Raw genomic sequence first — 18669 nt, 5'->3', positions numbered from 1 at the left:
GTTGAACCGGTTTTATTTAAACTTTACAGAAACCTGATCGAAGTATGTCATTTTAAGTCCAGTAACAATTCTACAAAAACGCACATACAATGCCAGAGTTCCTTAAAAGCAACTAATACCACATTCTTGTCTTGCATAAAACATGCATTTATGTTAACTGCCACACGCTGGCCAAAATCCGTCTCCACAAGAAGAGACAGTCCGTCGCGGTCAGTAAGAAAACTAGTTGTGAACATAGGTTTAAAAAAAGAGGTTTTCTGGTTAATGTAAAAGAAGGGTCAGTACCTTTCTGGAGGAGCCCTTCAGCCCCGGGAGGAGTGTACTTTGTGCCGGCCGGGAACACGTGGCCTCCGTGGCAGTCCTGGGGGGCCAGGAACCTCGTGGCCAACAGAGCCGACGCCGGGCAGGCGGAGACCCTGCTGGCCACTGCAGCGTCCAGGCGCGAGCCTGCATGGGACAGGTGCAAGTCCTCAGACTCAGATGAGGGTCCCCAGCTGTCCACCATCTCAGAGATGCCCCGAGCCTGGCAACCTAGCCTCTCTACAAGAACAGCGCAGGGCACACAAGCATGTCCCGTGGCCACAGGCTCCCTGAGCTCCACACACCACTCCTCATGGGGATCTGGAATTAGGAGTCTTGAGGCAGAAAACCAGGGGTTGGACCATTGCTTTGAGGCCCCGATGTTCTCTAGGCTGAGTTCATCTCATCCAGGGACTGGTATTGGCCATGGCTGGACACACAGAAGGAAATCAATGCTCCCTTGTGGCCCCGAAGCCTCTGAGGCTTAGAGTCACATACCTTAAAGTGTGTCACCTCTTGTCAGCAGAGACCATGTCGCTCCCGAGGGAGAGCAACCGAGGCTCTGTGTTTATCAAAGGTGTTTTCCACATGGACTCAGGGCCATAAAGCGCTTTCATACCAACCAAAAGGACTTCCCCTCAAATATGGGGTTTTATACAACTGTCCAGAAGGTTCTTCAAAAGAAGATCTCATGGTCATTAGAGAACCAGCTGTGGACGTTAACTTTTATTTACATAAAGCTCATCATTCGTGCAGCCTAGGGCCTAGGTGGGAATCTCTCACACACGTTTGCCTCTTCCAAAACAGGATACTCACTGCCCTGCTTACTACAAGGAAGCTAAACCAGTATCTTTTCTCTTCAACACAGATTTTAGGGGAAAAATAATAATTTACTGGGGTTCTAAGAACATTTCCATAACAGAATAATATCAAAATAGGTCCGTTTTTACTATATGCTTATGAATATCCCTGATAATATAAAGAAATCCAGAGGACTCTGTAAACCACCAAGATTTCACAGGGTAGTACCCGGTCTGTTTTCTAGGCAGCAGAAAAGGGACTAGTACACTGGCGAGTTTTCTCCAGGAAGCCCTGTGAGCACTACAGTACGGAAATGCTAATATTCTAGTGCCAAGAGAATCATGAACGAAATTTTCACGTGAAATTTATTAGTAAAGATCGTAACGAAGGTTGGCTTCCTCGATCCTGGCCTCAGCCCACCTCCCTGCCTGCGACAACATCCAGCCCAGAAAACCATCGGCCCTCGGCCCGGCCTGAAGCAAGTTTTGGGACGCCTCTCTGCAGTGAGCACGCCAGAGAACGCAGGGATGGGGGAGAGGAGACCGGGCCTGAGGAAGCGCTGACCCAAGGCACCACGATCAGAGCGGTGAGGGACCTAGTGGGGCTCTGGCAGACCGGAAGAAGGCTCCTGCCGTGCCCCGCAGAGCAGGTCCCTGGAGACAACAGCTCTGCGGCAGGGGAGATACGTTCAGGAGTTAAAGAAAATATCATTAGCAAAGAAACCAGTTTACTTTCTCAAAACCAAATCAAACTCCTTAAAACTCAGAAGCAAATAACCTGGGGGTTACTCGGTGGTCGGGTGGTGGGCCTGCGGTTTGCGCGCCGAGCCTCGCTGGGCGGAGGCGGAGGGGGCCGGCCGGGTGATCGGCACCCACGCTGTGGCTGCTGTGCTTAGGGAGGGGAGAGAGCGCGAGGCCGAGACAGGACCAGGTGTGAGATACGCCTCTTTTATTCCGGGCACCATAAGTGGCCTCCGCGGCGGCCTCCGCTCTAGCTACAGTAATACTGCATGCCGTCCACTCGTCTCCTCTTCTTGGACTGGAATTCTTCGAAAAACTGCTGGATGTCCTCCCTCTTGACCACCTGTTGATGAAAAACACGGCTTAGGAAGGGGCTGTGCATTCCGGAAGGGCAGTAACCGGTCACGATATTCACAGGCGAAAGATCCTGCTGCTAAGAATGCTTTTAATGTGGAATTGATTCCACGGGCTCCATCTCAGAGGCGTGGGCCTGGTCACGGTCACACAGCTAAGAAGAAGAGCAGGGCAAGTCCCTACCCGGGGTTCATCACACGGAACGGGAGAGAAGCTGCACCTATCTCACAGCGCCACTCGAGGAGCAGATCAGGTTCAATCCTGTGAAACACAGCCAGGCACAGAGTAAGTTCTTTTTTTTTTTTTTTTTTTTAAAGATTTTATTTATTTATTTGACAGAGAGATCACAAGTAGGCAGAGAAGCAGTCAGAGAAAGAGGGGGAAGCAGGCTCCCTGCTGAGCAGAGAGCCCGATGTGGGGCTCGATTCCAAGACCCTGAGATCACGACCTGAGCGGAAAGCAGAGGCTTTAACCCACTGAGCTACCCAGGTGCCCCAAGTTCTTAATAAACCGTAGCTGCCGGTGCCTGGATGGCTCAGTTGTTAAGCGTCTGCCTTTGGCTCAGGTCATGATCCCAGAGTCCTGGGATCCAGCCCCCGCACTGGGTTCCCTGCTCAGAGGGGAGCCTGCTTCGGCCTCTCCCTTTGTCCCTCCCCCTGCTCGTGCTCCCTCTCTCTCTAATAAATAAAATCTTAAAAAAAAAAAAAAAAAAAAACCATTAGTTGAAAAGAAACTGGCAGAGTCAGCACACAACTGAGCACCCCGGAGGTCTCCCAAGACCACCGCCTTCTCTCATGACCACACCAGTTTCTTGGGAATGTCCTTCGAGCTTGTGTGAGTACCCAAAGAAAACAAAGTCTGTTTTGCTTTGAGATTTGTATTTTCTTCTTTACTGGAAAAAACTCTGCCCTCACCATGAGTCCAAAGTCAGGAATGTTTGCTACATGAAAAGAATAATTGACAAAAAATAAAGAAGCGCTATCTTAGGAAATGGGCTATCCATTTCATGCAATGAGAAACTCATCTTCCATTTCACTGGAAAAAGGATTATTAGAGCATCATACAAAGGTGTTTATGATATTAGCAAAATAAAATATTAGAAATAAGAAAATAAGGCAAAGGAACAATATGGATGAAAAGGAAAGTGGGACAACCTTGAAGGAGTCCTTGTTCACCCCAAGAATGTCTAGCCAGCTGATCTGACCTCCAGCTGCTCTGACCTAACTGCCACCCGAAGTCCATCAAAACAGATAGGTTTGGAAATTTAGTTTAGGTTTTTTTTTTTTTTTTAAGATTTTATTTATTTACTTGACAGAGAGAGAGATCACAAGTAGGCAGAGTGACAGGCAGAGGCAGAGAGGGGGAAGTCGGCCCCCTGCTGAGCAGAGAGCCTGATGCGGGACTGGATCCCAGGATCCTGGGATCATGACCTGAGCCAAAAGCAGAGGCTTAACCCACTAAGCCACCCAGGCACCCCAGGAATTTAGTTTTTCATTACAAAGGTAACATATTCTTACTGTTATGAAAGAATGAAGGTGGGGCAGAAGAGGGAGGGAAAGAGAAAAAGCCAGCCCGGGGAATGCAGGTGAGCAAGAGGTAGAGAGGGGAAAAAGTAAGAAAATGGATAAATATTTGCATATAAAGTGAAACTCTCCCCCTTACTCCCCAGGGTAGGTGCTGCAAACATCCACAGGCAGCCATGCCAACTTGATGCCTTCCTTGGGGTAAGATACTTATTAATCCTCTAAGTGGAAGAACAACACAGACCGGTAACTGATATGCCAGCTTCACAAGCACCAATGTTGAGACAGCTGGTCACCCAGCAAAGAATCAGAGCCCCTAACAGATGCAGGCTCTAGGTGGCCGATCCACTCGAGAAGCTGAAGCTCAAAGCTCTACTCTATTTGCTAAATGGCTTGGAACTTCACACTTATAAAATGCTAATATACAGGACACTTGGAAATTCCAGTTTGAAGGAACTGTCTCTACACCGGATCACCAACACTAAATACCGAAAGGCAATAAAAGAAAAGCAATTTTCCTTCAAGAAGGTTAGGAGAGGTGACCTAAAAGCATGAAAATTAGAGTGCGCAATTTTAAGCTTCTAGACCCTCAAACGGTCACAGCCAACATGCAGAGTAGAAATGTTGAAGAATAAATACTGGGGGGCGCCTGGGTGGCTCAGTGGGTTAGGCCGCTGCCTTTGGCTCAGGTCGTGATCTCGGGGTACTGGGATCGAGTCCCGCATCGGGTTCTCTGCTCGGCAGAGATCCTGCTTCCCTCTCTCTCTCTCTGCCTGCCTCTCCATCTACTTGTGATCTCTCTCTGCCAAATAAATAAATAAAATCTTTAAAAAAAAAAAAAAAAAAAGAATAAATACTGGGGATCAATCATAAATCATTTCACCAATTTGTCTCAGACATTTTATAGTTTCTAAGGATTCTTTCTTTTATAGTCAAACACAAACATAAAATAAAAGGCAGTCCCTCATCTGAGAACATCTACAACGTATCAGGACAAATACAGCCAAAGCAGAGGAACCTTACTGCGGCTTAAGGTTCTTATTTGTTTTTGTAAAGGTCTAGTTACCCATGTCATGGAACAAACAATTAAAAAATATATTGTCCTCTTAAATCATCACATCAGATACAAAAAAAATTATCTTAGACTCATAAAAAGCAGCTCTAGTGATGACAAAGATCCATATACTGAGGACACAGGAGAAAACCTTGAATAAAATTGCTTGTCCTTTCTTTTACATGATTTCAAGCGTGTGTAGTAAAATCAATAAAGGGCCTTGTGACCACAAACTGCACAAAAGCAGAAGGTACAAGATAAGAGTCAAGAACACACATGCTGGGGCGCCTGGGTGGCTCAGTGGGTTAAAGCCTCTGCCTTCGGCTCAGGTCATGATCCCAGGGTCCTGGGATCGAGCCCCGCATTGGGCTCTCTGCTCCGTGGGGAGCCTGCTTCCTCCTCTCTCTCTCTGCCTGCTTGTGATCTCTGTCAAATAAATAAATAAATAAATCTTTAAAAACAAAAAAAAAAACAAAAAAACACACATGCTCTGACACATACGAAAGACCTCAAATGCCCATGAATACTGCAGAGGTTAAGACACCTGAAACCAATATAAAATTGTGTGTTAACTACACTTCAGTAAAAAAAAAAACAACAGTGCCAAGGTTTAAACAGTTATACCTGTGAACATTCTTAGTTTTTATTTTTTTAAGCAGGCTCCTCGCCCAGCATGGAGCCCAACGTGGAGCCCAAAGTGGGGGCTGAACTCATGACGCCGACATTAAGACCTGCACCAAGATCCAGTCAGATGCTTAACTGACCGAGGCACCCAGGCGTCCTGCGAACATTCTCAGGTCTAGCGAGAAAGAAGCGGAGTCTACGTTAACCAGAGGAACAGGAATGACTGCAGTTCAAGTACTGCTGAGAGGCGGGAGGCTGAGAACGAGGAACATTCTCTAAAAAATGAGACGCCTACTAAATAGAAAACTCTTAATTTCTGACTTTACAACTCATTATGCAGAAAGGCAGCGCTGCGACCCTGTCCAGATCTGCAGGCAGCTCCAAGCTCTTGCCACATTTATGAGCGAGGAGAAAGTGGCTTCAAGCAGGCTAGCAAAGACTCCTTCCAAGGGACCAAGTCTCAGCGCACTTCCCCAGCAGCCGCCGGACACACCTGGTTTGATTTCTGTCTGCGCACAGCAGAGCAAACCGTCCATAAGGACAAAAGAAAAGTTAAATTTTGTTTCTATCTGCCTGTGGAGGCCAGAAAAGTATTTCAGAAGAACATTCTGTCACAAATGTATGAACAGTAAAGAGCTAGGAAGTCCTTGTAAATTCACCTGCAAGACTGTTTTGAGGATCCCACATTTTAGAATCAGTGTCACCCTTAAAAGCATATAGACTCTCATGAGCAAGAAAAATGTTTTAGCCCCAATTGTGAAGTTCTTTTATTCTAAACTATAGAATCAAAAAATCCAAAAAGAGGGGTCTGGCATTAGTTTTTCCTTGCCTAGTCATTTTTCCTTCCTCCTCCAAGGATCTCCACTTGAAGGTCAGGATGGGCAGAATCAGGATGGCTCACGTCCTGGCCTTCTCTGGCTACATGAACTCTCTCCAGACCCTGTATGGCTGCTCTGCCCCTCACTCCTGACAGCCCAGGGCTGGGAAGGACTCCCAGCATGGCCAGGCCCTACTTTCCCCACCTCTCACTGATTTCGCTTAGCTCTGCCTGCATTCACCTCCCAAGTTTCCAGTTTAACATACGTGGTCATTTCTTCCTCCAAGAAAATAAACAGTTTATTCAGAACATACAGGGCTATGATTAAAGTCCTTTAACTCACATACCGTGCCTTCATCAGCAAATCTCTTGAGATAGTCTTTAAGTTCGGTCTTCAAGTCATTGTATTCTAAATCAAAACAGTAAAAGAGATAGTAAACATGAGACAAGTCATGTGCTTTTAGAAACAAAGTACTTCTTTCCCACTAACATTTGAGTATGTTAATAGTTTAAATTTTTCTCTAAGTGAAACGTGCATTGAAACTTGCTCCTATGGGGCGCCTGGGTGGCACAGTTGGTTGAGCTTCTGACTCTTGGTTTCGGCTCAGGTCGTGATCTCAGGGTCATGGGATTGAGCCCCACGTCGGGCTCTGTGCTCAGCACAGAGTCCGCTTGAGATTCTCTCCTTCTGCCCCTCTTGCTCATGCTCTCTCTCTAAATAAATAAGTAAATAAACAAATAAATAAGAAACTTGTCCCAATTTCTCCTGAGTTCTTTCATTTTGATATCAAGGACCCTACTTCTTTAAAAAACAAACCAACCAACAACAACAACAACAACAAAAAAAACAAAAATAAAACCTCAGGTCCAAAAAGATTAAGTTATTTTTTTAATTTTTAAAAGATTACTTACTTATTTTGAGAGAGAGAGAGAGAGAGAACACAAGCAGGGTAAGGGGCAGAGGGAGAAGCAGACTCCCCCGCTGAGCAGGGAGCAGGATGCAGGGCTCGATTCTGGAACTCCAGGATCATGACCTGAGCCAAGGGGAGACTCTTTTTTTTTTTTTTTTTTTTTAAAGATTTTATTTATTTATTTGACAGAGAGAGATCACAAGCAGGCAGAGAGGCAGGGAGAGAGAGAGGAGGAAGCAGGCTCCCTGCTGAACAGAGAGCCCAATGTGGGGCTCAATCCCAGGACTCTGAGATCATGACCTGAGCCGAAGGCAGCGGCTTAACCCACTGAGCCACCCAGGCGCCCCCCAAGGGGAGACTCTTAACCCACTGAGCCGCCCAGGTGCCCCAGCTAAGATTTTTTTTTTTTTTTTTTAAGATTTTATTTATTTACTTGACAGAGAGAGACACAAAGAGAGAGAGAGAGAGGACACAACCAGCAGGAGTGGAAGAGGGAGAAGCAGGCTTTCCGCCAAGCAGGGAGCCCGATGTGGGGCTTGATCCCAGGACCCTGAGATCATGACCTGAGCTAAAGGCAGACACTTAACAACTGAGCCGCCAGACCCCCTGTCAGCTAAGAATTTTTTAAAGGGCTTCCTATCTCTCTGGAATCCTAGTAGTTGAAATAATCTTGGGCTTGTCAAACTTTAGGTTTTAAGACTCACTCACTCACTTAATAGTTTCTGTTATGTATGAGGCCCCCCTGAGGGCCACAGAAATCTTTCAGATGCAGCCTCCATCCTTGAAAAGCTTTTAGTCTACCAGAGGCAAAGGAAATTCATCAAACATTTAAAAACGAAAGACAGAAATGATGACTGCCTCTGAAGGGGTGGTACCCGAGCAGACACCAGGATGGAAATGACCAAAATCAGCTGGGCACACTGGGGGACCATCTGTAAAGGTCTGCCAGCAAGGGCTGGGGTATTTCCCCCTCTGGGGGCTTCCTGGAGGACGGGTAATGTTCAATGCAAACCATTTCAGCGGATGGAGAAAGATACTGCTTTTCTATTATTCCTTACTCATACATCTACCATGAATCCAAAAAGCACACGTTAAGGGTTCTAAGCACCTAACGCTTCTGGCACATAATTCTGACAGTGGTAACAACCACTGCGTACCCAGCAACGCTACAATCAGGCAAGCGTAATTGAAAGCTACTTTATAATTCCAATTTCAAACCTTGTTTGTATTAAGTGAAAACGACAATTAACTGTTCACTAAACATATTTTAAGACTTAAGGAAACCTTAATGAGCTTTGTGAATTTTTGTTCAAACAGCATTTACCACAAATGAGTTCCACTTGCTGGACTCTGTCCATGCTGTTAAGGGTGTCCATTAAAGGGTCTCTCCTGTCAGCTGCCTGGTCGACCTTGCCCTTGTTTTCATAAGCCAGAACTGTGTCATATTCATCTGTCAGGAACAGGACATCTAGCTCGCCATACATTTTCTTCAAAAAATAAAACCAGTTTCCCATTAGAACTGTATGTTATTCTCAGAAAGTCAACTTCATGAGAATCACTACAAATTTATTTAATGTTTTCGGGTCAACTGCCAGAAAATCTTGAGCCTTTAGTATAGAAACACTTGAGTGATTTATTTTTCCTGCCCAAATCTCTCTCAGGAATCTCCCAACTTCCCAGTAGGTGTTGCAGGGTCTTTATTTAAAAACGACGGACTTAATGTAACTTTCATGGATATTTTTATTTCCAAGCAAATTCTACGATATAAAAAAGAGAAGAACTTCTATTTTCCACTGAAATGAAGATAAGTGAATAAGAAGTACTACATAATTCCTAATTTCTCCCACAAGCAGTCAGACAACAAGTAGCATTACATAAATTTGCTTAATATAAAATATTTCAGAGTTCTTTACAGTCCTAGCAACAGTTTCATAAATATATTTTCCAGATGGCCCTATTTGTGGCATCGGTCCATAACAAACACAGTAACATAACGGTGACCTTGACCCCGAACTCACCATGCAGTCTTTGCAGGTACATAACTTGCTGCGCCAGTAAACAGGCCAATAGGTGGCGGTGTCCTTCTTTACAAACCGCTTAGCATTAAGCTCTTGAAGTCTGCAGCCAGACTGTGATTCCGAGTTGAGATGCTGATTCTTAAACCCTGTCTGAAATGATATGAAATTTTGAAGTGTGTTTTTTACACTATCACAGTTTCCAGAGCTTAGGCTATAGAGAGGAATTTCTTTAGGCATGAAATCCTTCGGAGCTTCCAGAATTAATTTTGCTTACGCTTTATTTCTTTTATGGCTCAGACTTCCTATGTTACCTGGAGATCAGATTCAGAACTAGAGCTGGCACATGGTTCATTAGTCTGCTCTGCTTTGACTTCCTGGACCGCATCTTTTCCATATTCGGGAACATCCTCTCTGAGGCTACTATCTTGATGACCTCCATTTTCGGGTTTGATGACTTCCTGATCACCTGTTCCATCAACATTCAGCACCAACCCGTCATCCTCTGTGGATACTTTGGTGACTGCGGGTTCATTGAAAAGAAACACACACATATCCAGATTATTAAACAGTGAAATCACTTAGTCTGATTATAAAAAATTTCAGAATCTGGAAAAAGAGAGTCAACCTTATTCTTTGGAATAAAGAGAAAGGAATCATCAACTCTTTTTTAGGTTATGTCTACCTAATCCAGAGTTCAAGTAATTGAACCGTTCATTTAAAAATGTCAGTCACAGGACGCTGGATGGCTCAGTCTGACTTTGGCTCATGTCATGATCCCAGGGTCCTGGGACTGAGTCCCACATTGGGGAGCTTCTTACTCAGCGGGAAGCCTGCTTCTCCCTCTTCCTGCCACTCTCCCTGCTTGTGCTCTCTCTCTTTCTCTGACAAATAAAATCTTAAAAAAAAAAGGGGCGCCTGGGTGGCTCAGTGGGTTAAGCCGCTGCCTTCGGCTCAGGTCATGATCTCAGGGTCCTGGGATCGAGTCCCGCATCGGGCTCTCTGCTCAGCGGGGAGCCTGCTTCCCTCTCTCTCTCTCTCTCTCTCTCTCTCTGCCTGCCTCTCCATCTACTTGTGATCTCTCTCTGTCAAATAAATAAATAAAATCTTTAAAAAAAAAAAAAAAATCTTAAAAAAAAAAAAAAGTCAATCACAGGGCAGCTGACTGGCTCAGCTGGAAGAACATGCAACTCGATCTTATGGTCATGAGTTTGAGCCCCACACTGAGTGCAGAGATTAAATAAATACATCTTTGGGACACCTGTGTGGTTTACTGGTTAGGTGCCTGCCTTTGGCTCAGGTCATGATCTGAAGGTCCTGGATTGAGCCCCCCACTGGGCTCCCTGCTCGGCGGGAAGCCTGCTTCTCCCTCTCCTCCCCACTCATGTTCTCTCTTGCTATGTCTGTTGAGATCTTGGTTTCTCTCTCACAAATAAATAAACCTTTAAAAATAAACAAAAATTAAAAATTAAAATGTCAGTCACTGGAGTGCCTGGGTGGCTCAGTGGATTAAAGCCTCTGCCTCCGGCTCAGGTCATGATCCCAGGGTCCTGGAATGGAGCCCCGAATCAGGCTCCTTGCTCAGCAGGGAGCGTGCTTCTCCCTCTGCCTGCCGCTCCCCGCTGCTTTTACTCTCTCTCTCTCTTTCTCTGATAAATGAATAAATAAAATCTTAAAAAAAAAAAAAGAACTTTGAGACAAATCAAAAGAGTAGGGTTAGATTTTAGGTATGGCTATGCTGTTTGTGGTTCATATGGTAAAATGTTCCCTAAAGGTGAGAAGGATAAGACATTATGAGGTCAGAGCAGCAAACACTATGAGTAACTGCCACTCTAAAAATAAATTAATTAACACATTGCATTATCAGTAAAATAAAATACCTAATGCCTCAAGACCATTCATTGTTGATTAGCTGTTTCAGGCCAATTTCTATAGTATATACATAATATAATATAATATAATATAATATAAGCACTGGGTAGCAAATTACACCCCACACCTCCCAACCAATAGCATGTCTTCCATTTAAGAACAATTTATTTTGGTTCTATTTATTTTTCAAAGTCCCATTCAAGAACTTCCTCTTCCATTTTCCCTGATTCTGTCTCCTCCAACTTAAAAACAGTTGCTAAAAGACCCTTGACCATAGGAAACAGACTGAGAGTTGCTGGAGGGGAGGGGGATGGGAAACTGGGTGACGGGCATGAAAGAGGGCACGGAATGGAATGAGGACTGGGTGTTATATAAGGCTGATGAATCCCTGACCTCTACCTCTGAAACTAATAATACACTGTAAGTTAATGCATTGAATTTAAATTTAGAAAAAAAAAAAAAAAAAAAAACAGTTGCTAAAAATTCTGGACTGAACACAGAAATGTCACGAACCCGGGTTTGGGGCACCCCGATACCAGAGACACGTACCCGCCAGTTGCGCAGCGTAAGCCCACAGGAAGGAGCAGCGCTTCATACAAGCCTGGCACACCATCTCCTGGAAGTCGCCGCTCTCAGGGGGAACAGCACCAAGATGCTGTGAATACAGGAAACCGAGGATTTTGCTTGTGGTCTCCAAGCTGCCCCAAATCCTCATTATGTAATAAACAAATACCGCAATACAGCACCGATCCTATCTTTATAGTTTATTTTTAGAAGAGTAATCATAAGGTAAAAGATAATGCCATTCAAAAAGAAAACCTCTTTTCTCTTTTCGTGAGGACGAGGGCTTTAAAAGGTCAAAGCTTTCCTTACCCTCCCGTGGAACCAGTCCTCGCAGACCACACACTGGATCATCTCATCCGGAATCTAACGTGGAAAGCAGTTCGCATGTTAATGAGTACAGTGAATTCGGGGACACAGAAGTCAATCTGGCAAACAGTAGAAGCAGATACTAAATAATTCTCTGCTGATTCTGTGAGACTGCTCTCCACGTGCCAACAGTCAAGGGCACAGGGAGAAGGAGCGGGTCACGGGGCCAGAGAAGCTCACTCTCCAGGAACTGGTTTGCAGAAGGGACACATTGAGGTGAGCACTTTGGAAGCAACCATCAAAAATTCACTTTGGAGGGCGCCTGGGTGGCTCAGTGGGTTAAGCCTCTGCCTTCGGCTCAGGCGATGATCCTGGGGTCCAAGGATCGAGCCCCGCATCGGGCTCTCTGCTCGGCAGGGATTCTGCTTTCCTTCCTCTCTCTGCCTGCCTCTCTGCCTACTTATGATCTCTGTCTGTCAAATAAATAAATAAAATCTTTTTTAAAAAAAAATTCACTTTGGTTACTTGGCATCTTTATTTTATCCATAAACCAAGGCCCAGGGAGGTAAGACAACTTGACCAATGCAGAATGTGGCAACCCCACATTCTTCAACCCTTTCATTTTACTTAAACTGGAAAGTAAATATCATAAACAGTCTTTTGATAATATGGACAGCAATAATTTCCCTAACTTGAATTAGTTAAATAATTAAGTAATTAAATTCTGGACCTAGGAAAACAATATACCAAAGGGCACAGACTCTTTTGGAGTGGTTTTCCTTTCATTCCCAGACTTTCATGTCTACTGATTAATACCCCAATGTTGTTCTGTCTTTTCCCTATTATAACTTCTTAAAGGGGGAAAAAGCGTATGTATCTTTATATATGCCCATACATAGACCTACACACACACACACACACACACGCACACACACACACACTATATATATATATATATATATATATATATATATATATATATATATGTTTTATTCCTTTTTCTGCCTTGTTCAATTTATTCAGCATCTTATTTCTGTCTTTTAACAGTGTCATAACACTTTACCCCATAACTTAAAATATCCAGTTTTAAGGTTTGTTTTTTTTTTTAAGATTTATTTATTTATTTGACAGAGAGAGACACAGCAAGAGTGGGAACAAGCAGGTGGAGTGGGAGAGGGAGAAGCAGGCTTCCCACTGAGCAGGGAGCCCAATGTGGGGCTCGATCCCAGAACCCTGGGACCATGACCTGAGCCGAAGGCAGCCACCCAACAACTGAGCCACCCAGGTGCCCCAGTTTTAAGGTTTTATCTTTGTTAACTCAAAGATATCTTCAACTTGTTCCTCTACATAATTTGGTTCAATAATTACAGTTCCAAGACAACTAGAAAGCAAGAGGGCAAAAGGCTAATTTCTCTAAACATAAAAGCACTTCTTCAAATCAGTAAATACACAAACAAAAGCCAGTCAAAATATGGGCCAAGACTATGAACAGACAATTCAGATAGCTTATTACAAATATTTAATAAGCTCATGTAGGATGCATAATGTCACTCATGATCAGGGAAAGGAAATCTTTAAAAGATACTGCTCTTCACCTATCAACATGGCAAAATGTAAAAAGACTGCAAGTATGTAGGCCTAACAAGAGTATAGGGAAAAACACACTACCATCTACTATTTGCGACTGAACTCTTTTTGCAGGAAATATAAGTATCCTAAGTCTCTCTGGTTCTCCCTCTAGGTATCCATTAATGCTCGCAGGAATACACTCAGTCATATTACTGCATAGGGATGTTCACCGCAGCTTTCTTTACAATGCCGAGAAATGAGACAGCAGCAGTCTGCGACAGGACACCCAGGTCACTAACTTACAGCAGGTCATGTTATGAAGTGACCTGGGAGCAAGGTGGATTTGTGCGGTGTCGTGTGGAAAGAGGTCTGTGATATACTGATAAGTGAGAAAAGCTGCACAAGTGAATGTACTGAATTTTCACTTTTGTTAAAAGGAAACTACACATTGAAACACACACCCACTTACATGGGCAGAGAAAGAGGTCTAAAAACATATCCCCCAAAAAGTGTTAACACGGGTTATATCTAGGAAGTAAGAAGATGGAGTGAGGAAGAAGAACAACTCTTTCTAAATTCTGTGTATACTTTTTTAAAAATTTTAAACGTTTTCGGCGCCTGGGTGACTCAATGGGTTAAGCCTCTGCCTTCGGCTCAGGTCGTGATCTCAGGGTCCTGGGATCTAGCCCCACATCGGGCTCTCTGCTCAGCAGGGAGCCTGCTTCCCCCTCTCTCTCTGACTGCTGCTCTGCCTACTTGTGATCTCTCTATCAAATAAATAAATAGAATCTTTAAAAAATAAAATTAATTAAAAAATTAAAAAATTTTGTATATATTGAAATCTTTAAGAGGATTCAGTCTGTATACCCCATTTCTTTTCTTTCAGGGAAGCAAGAAGTTGAAGATCATTTTTTGGACAATGTTTGGGGGAGCAGAGCAGGCGAGCAACGAGAGAGAGGAAGGAAGAAAGTGCCGGCCTTGAGAAAGTCCTGTACAGTATTTCACTTTCATGGTGTAGAGTGAGAATAGTCGAGATCTGTACCAGTTACAGCTCCAGCCCAGACTCCTTTTAAAGGATAAACATAGAATCCTCTCATAATCCTCAAATCCCCTCTTAACAGCTCCAGAGATCCAGACTGGACAACAGGCTGAGGAGTGAAGGCTAGAGGTATTAACCTCCAAGTAACCTCTAATTCTCTTACCTCATCATCAGGATCAGGATAAGGTCTCTTACAAATGCAGTACAATCCAAAAAAGTTGTCATTGTATTTATTGCCAGGATTTATCTTTGCTTTGTCCTGAAAGAGATTAATTTCAATATAAAATGTGGTCTAATTTTGACTATAATTTCAGGTATCATGAAAGTATAAATTATCATATATGCCATACAAATATCATATATATGACATATAATACATTATATTTATAATATATCATCAGTGTAATAGAGTAAGGCATGATAAATAACATGAATATAATGTCATAAATATCATAAATTTCCTATTGCATGAAGTCCATGCATTCAATCAACTTCTACATTAAATAACTTCCTCACCAAAAGTTGGTCTTTAACTTTCAAAGTACCAAGAAAAAGAATTCACTCCTATTAAAAGGGTACTTTTTCCAAGACACAGAGAATAAATAAAATTAAATTTTTGTACCCTCTTTGCAGTAATTGGGGGGAAACCAAATATGTCCATAACAAAATGCTGGTAAAAGTTAATTATAAATATTAATGATCGACCCATGTAAATGAACACTGGCCTAGATTTTCAAAGTATTTCTTAATGCCCAGCTGTGATTGCCAAAGCTCCCAGGTTACTGGAAGGTAAAAAAGCAGGCAAGGAAACTGTCTAAAAATAACCTTGAAAGGAGGGAAATAGTAATTATAACGGAATAGTAATTATGACTGGACAGTGTAAAATCCCTTTCTACTTAGCTTTTGTTACTTTAGTAAACGTTACCGTATAATTAGCAAAAAAGCAGTGAAAAACTCCTGTGTGCATCTAGCTCACATTCATTACGAGCAAGTTTTTTATTGTTTTTAAAGTCATACCCTTTGCTTTAAAAGCCTTAAACCATGAGCACAACCAACATAATCAAACCTGAGTTACTTCAAAGAACATCTCCACCAAAATATTTCATATTAATTACAATCTGTAATATAGGCTCTAAACAGGTTAGTTTTCCAACAAAATAAAAAATGGAATACAGTCTAATACTGATTTGCCTATTTGCAAAGAATAAGCATAAGAACTTCCTTTTTGGGGGCACCTGCGTGGCTCAGTGAGTTAAAGCCTCTGCCTTTGGCTCAGGTCATGATCCCAGGGTCCTGGCATCGAGTCCTGCATCGGGCTCTCTGCTCGGCAGGGAGCCTGCTTCCTCCTCTCTCTCTCTCTGCCTGCCTCTCTGCCTACTTGTGATCTCTATCTGTCAAATAAATAAATAAAATCTTTAAAAAAAAAAAACAACTTCCTTTTTGGAAAATGCATAGTTTTAATCCACTCTCACAAGTATCAGTCTCAGCTATTTTCAATGCATTTTTAGTTACAGTGCTTACTTACAGGAAATAATTTGCATTCCAAATTTTTAAACTTGCTGTTCCCACAATCACAACGAAAGTTTCTGGAAAAAATGAGGAAAAACCGCTTTTAATTTTTCTTTTAAATCTAATGAGTTACTCTTTAAATTAATACCACAGCCCAAAAAGTGATCTTGGTTGTTGTTCATGTATCCAATTTAAAATTTCTCCAAGCATATAACAATAAAATAAACATGCACAGAGACAAATATTTATATCACACATACACAAACAGACAAGTAAAACAATGGCAGAGGAAGGAGGACAGTTTGAGTTTATACAGTAATTATACTTTAAAAGGCCCTATGGAAAAACTGTTCTCTCCAATTAAACAATTACATTAAATTTGACCAGTGCACAACTACTTTAAATGGAAAAACAAGAAAAACAGTACAGGTGGGAAAGAATTCAAACACTTAAAAAGCATTCAGCGCCAATCTCTGTCTTTACCTTTTTGTGTATAGCTCAAATAGTTTATGACTTCCATGACATTCGTAACTGCAAGCTAGGCAAATTCCTGCTGGTTCTTCTCCCTCTGGGGTGCACGTACTACAGGCATATAGTGCTTGTCTCTTTACTGAGCCCTAAAAGACAGCCCCAAAATGGAAAGAGAGAATAATTACACAAGAAAGTACCAAAACACCGTTGCATGTTTCAAATCATTATATATGTCTTATATTGGTGCTCATTTTCATACAATTTTTTCTTAAAATGATAGTTTTAAATTCCCAGTCAGCTGGAAATAAGAAAAAGCTGGTCTGCACTACATTTTAACACATGAAAATATAGGAGAATATGTACAGGTTTATGTAAGCAGTATCACACTTATAATTTTGGAAAACACTTGTGACTCTGCCAGAGAGAAAATCAATGCATTAAAAGAATCCTTTTGACTTTAGGAGGTGCATGCTGAAATATTTAGAGTGTCATTGTGTCTACAACTTATTTTCAAATGATTCGGGGGGAAAAGTGTATTATATAGAAAAGAGATAAAACATATGTGGCAAAAATGAATACATGTAAGAGATACACAGGTGTTCGTAATATTATTCTTTCAACATACCTGTAGATTTAAATTTTTTCAAAATTAAAAGTTGGGAGGAAAAACAGGCAATACTTTTAGAAATCTTGACAGTGGTTACCCTCCTCTAGAAAGGAGGGAGACAGAAGCTTTTAGGATGCCCTTAATGTTCTATTTCTTGATCTGGGGGACCCGCGGTTAGTAGGTACATACGTATGTTCACTTTTTCCCCCAACCCATAGACATGACTCATGTGATTTTCCGCATATTTTACTATAGTAAAAAGAAAATTTTTAAGAAGTCTGTTTTATAAAGTTAACTACATTTCTAGAAAGGCTTACACACGCCTTTTTTTTTTTTTCTTAAAGAGAAAAAGTTGTTTCAATGGTGACCAAAGGTTTTAAAATAGCAGCCAACATCTGGGACTATCTGTAGATACCAGGTTAATTCAACAATCTAACCACTGCGCAGGGTAAACTCAACCGGTCAACGATGACAAGTGGTATTATGAGCTCAGTCTGCACACATAACGACGGCCCCAAGTCTCTCGCCTCGTCCCCCAATGTTCCATGCATCCCCCAGAGTCTGGGTAACCTCCTTCTTCCTACCAATTCTCATCCCGAGTAGATTCCTTCTACCCACCTTGCTCCATTTTTGTACCTAGAAATACAGGACGAGTCACCAAACACTGCAACGCACCCCCTCAAATCCTGATTCATAACGTCTTCCAAATGCCAAATTTACCCTTCAAGCAAATCCTCTCCTTTCCTCCCCTCCTTCGCCAGTGCCACCTGCTGTCGCGGTTCCGGTCTGTTTCCATGGGGGGCGGGGGGCGGGATGCAAATAGACACTGTACTTGCTTCGTCTCGCCAAAAAAACTATGAGCTAGCGCTTGTCAAGCTCAATTGTAGAGGATTACCCGTCAAGGAACCCAGCCCAGGGGGAGCTTTTTCAAATCCAGAGCTCTCTCCTTTGACTCTGCTTTGACTCTCCCCATTCGCTTCCTAAGAAACACTCTTAGGACGCGAAAAGTAAGGACAAAGATGTCGGGATCTGAGAGGTCACGGAGACGGTTTCTGAAAAGCAGCCGAGGCACCGAGGAGAGACGGGAGAGGAAGGAAAGAGCAGGGGCCCCACGGCCGGAGCCTGCAGAATCCCGAGGGACCGGACGAAGGAAGACCGAGGGAGGAGGGGGGCCCTGCTGGCTACAGGCTAAGAAGGAGGACCCAGGAGGCTGAGGTTTAAGGGCAGCTGGGCCTGGGACGGGGAAGCCTACGACGAACGGCGGGAAGAGGGCAAGGCGGGTCGGGAACAGGAGGTTCGGCGGGAGCCCGGGAGAGGCGAGGCCCGGGCCGCGCGCCCACCTGCGAGTAGGAGCACTTCTCCGAGTCGCTGCCGCCCAGTACGGCGCACGCCTCGTTCTCCAGCTCCTCGTCCTCCTCTAGAACGTCGACCAACGATACCACGGGCTCCAGCTCCGACTGCCGCCCAGCGGACCCCTCCGCCCCGGCCATCCTCAACTGTCAGCGGGACCGCCGCTTGGCCCGGCGGAGGCGGGAAAAGCGGCTGCGGGAGGCGTGGCCGGAGGAGGCGGAGCCCAGTGCTAAGAGCCAATCC

At 43.5% G+C, this 18669-nt stretch overlaps 1 protein-coding gene across 1 annotated transcript; it reads right to left on the bottom strand.

Annotated features, from left to right (window-relative positions):
• Window positions 1–18610, bottom strand: LOC111148760 (ubiquitin protein ligase E3 component n-recognin 7 (putative)). Its single transcript, XM_022505554.1, has 11 exons — window positions 18417–18610; window positions 16482–16615; window positions 16015–16075; window positions 14653–14748; window positions 11885–11938; window positions 11561–11666; window positions 9454–9662; window positions 9143–9292; window positions 8449–8611; window positions 6561–6622; window positions 1–2184 (listed from the first exon to the last, which is right to left on the bottom strand). Exons 1-11 carry the CDS (start codon window positions 18564–18566, stop codon window positions 2092–2094), a joined length of 1278 nt encoding a protein of 425 aa, XP_022361262.1. The 5' UTR covers window positions 18567–18610; the 3' UTR covers window positions 1–2091.
• Between the last annotated feature and the right edge of the window lie 59 nt (window positions 18611–18669).

Source organism: Enhydra lutris, unplaced genomic scaffold (assembly GCF_002288905.1).
Source record: "Enhydra lutris kenyoni isolate GAN:26980312 unplaced genomic scaffold, ASM228890v2 scaffoldscaffold20, whole genome shotgun sequence".
NCBI classification, from domain to species: Eukaryota; Metazoa; Chordata; class Mammalia; order Carnivora; family Mustelidae; genus Enhydra; species Enhydra lutris.
Note: the sequence above shows the minus strand (reverse complement) of the source record. Positions and strands in the feature narration are given on the sequence as shown.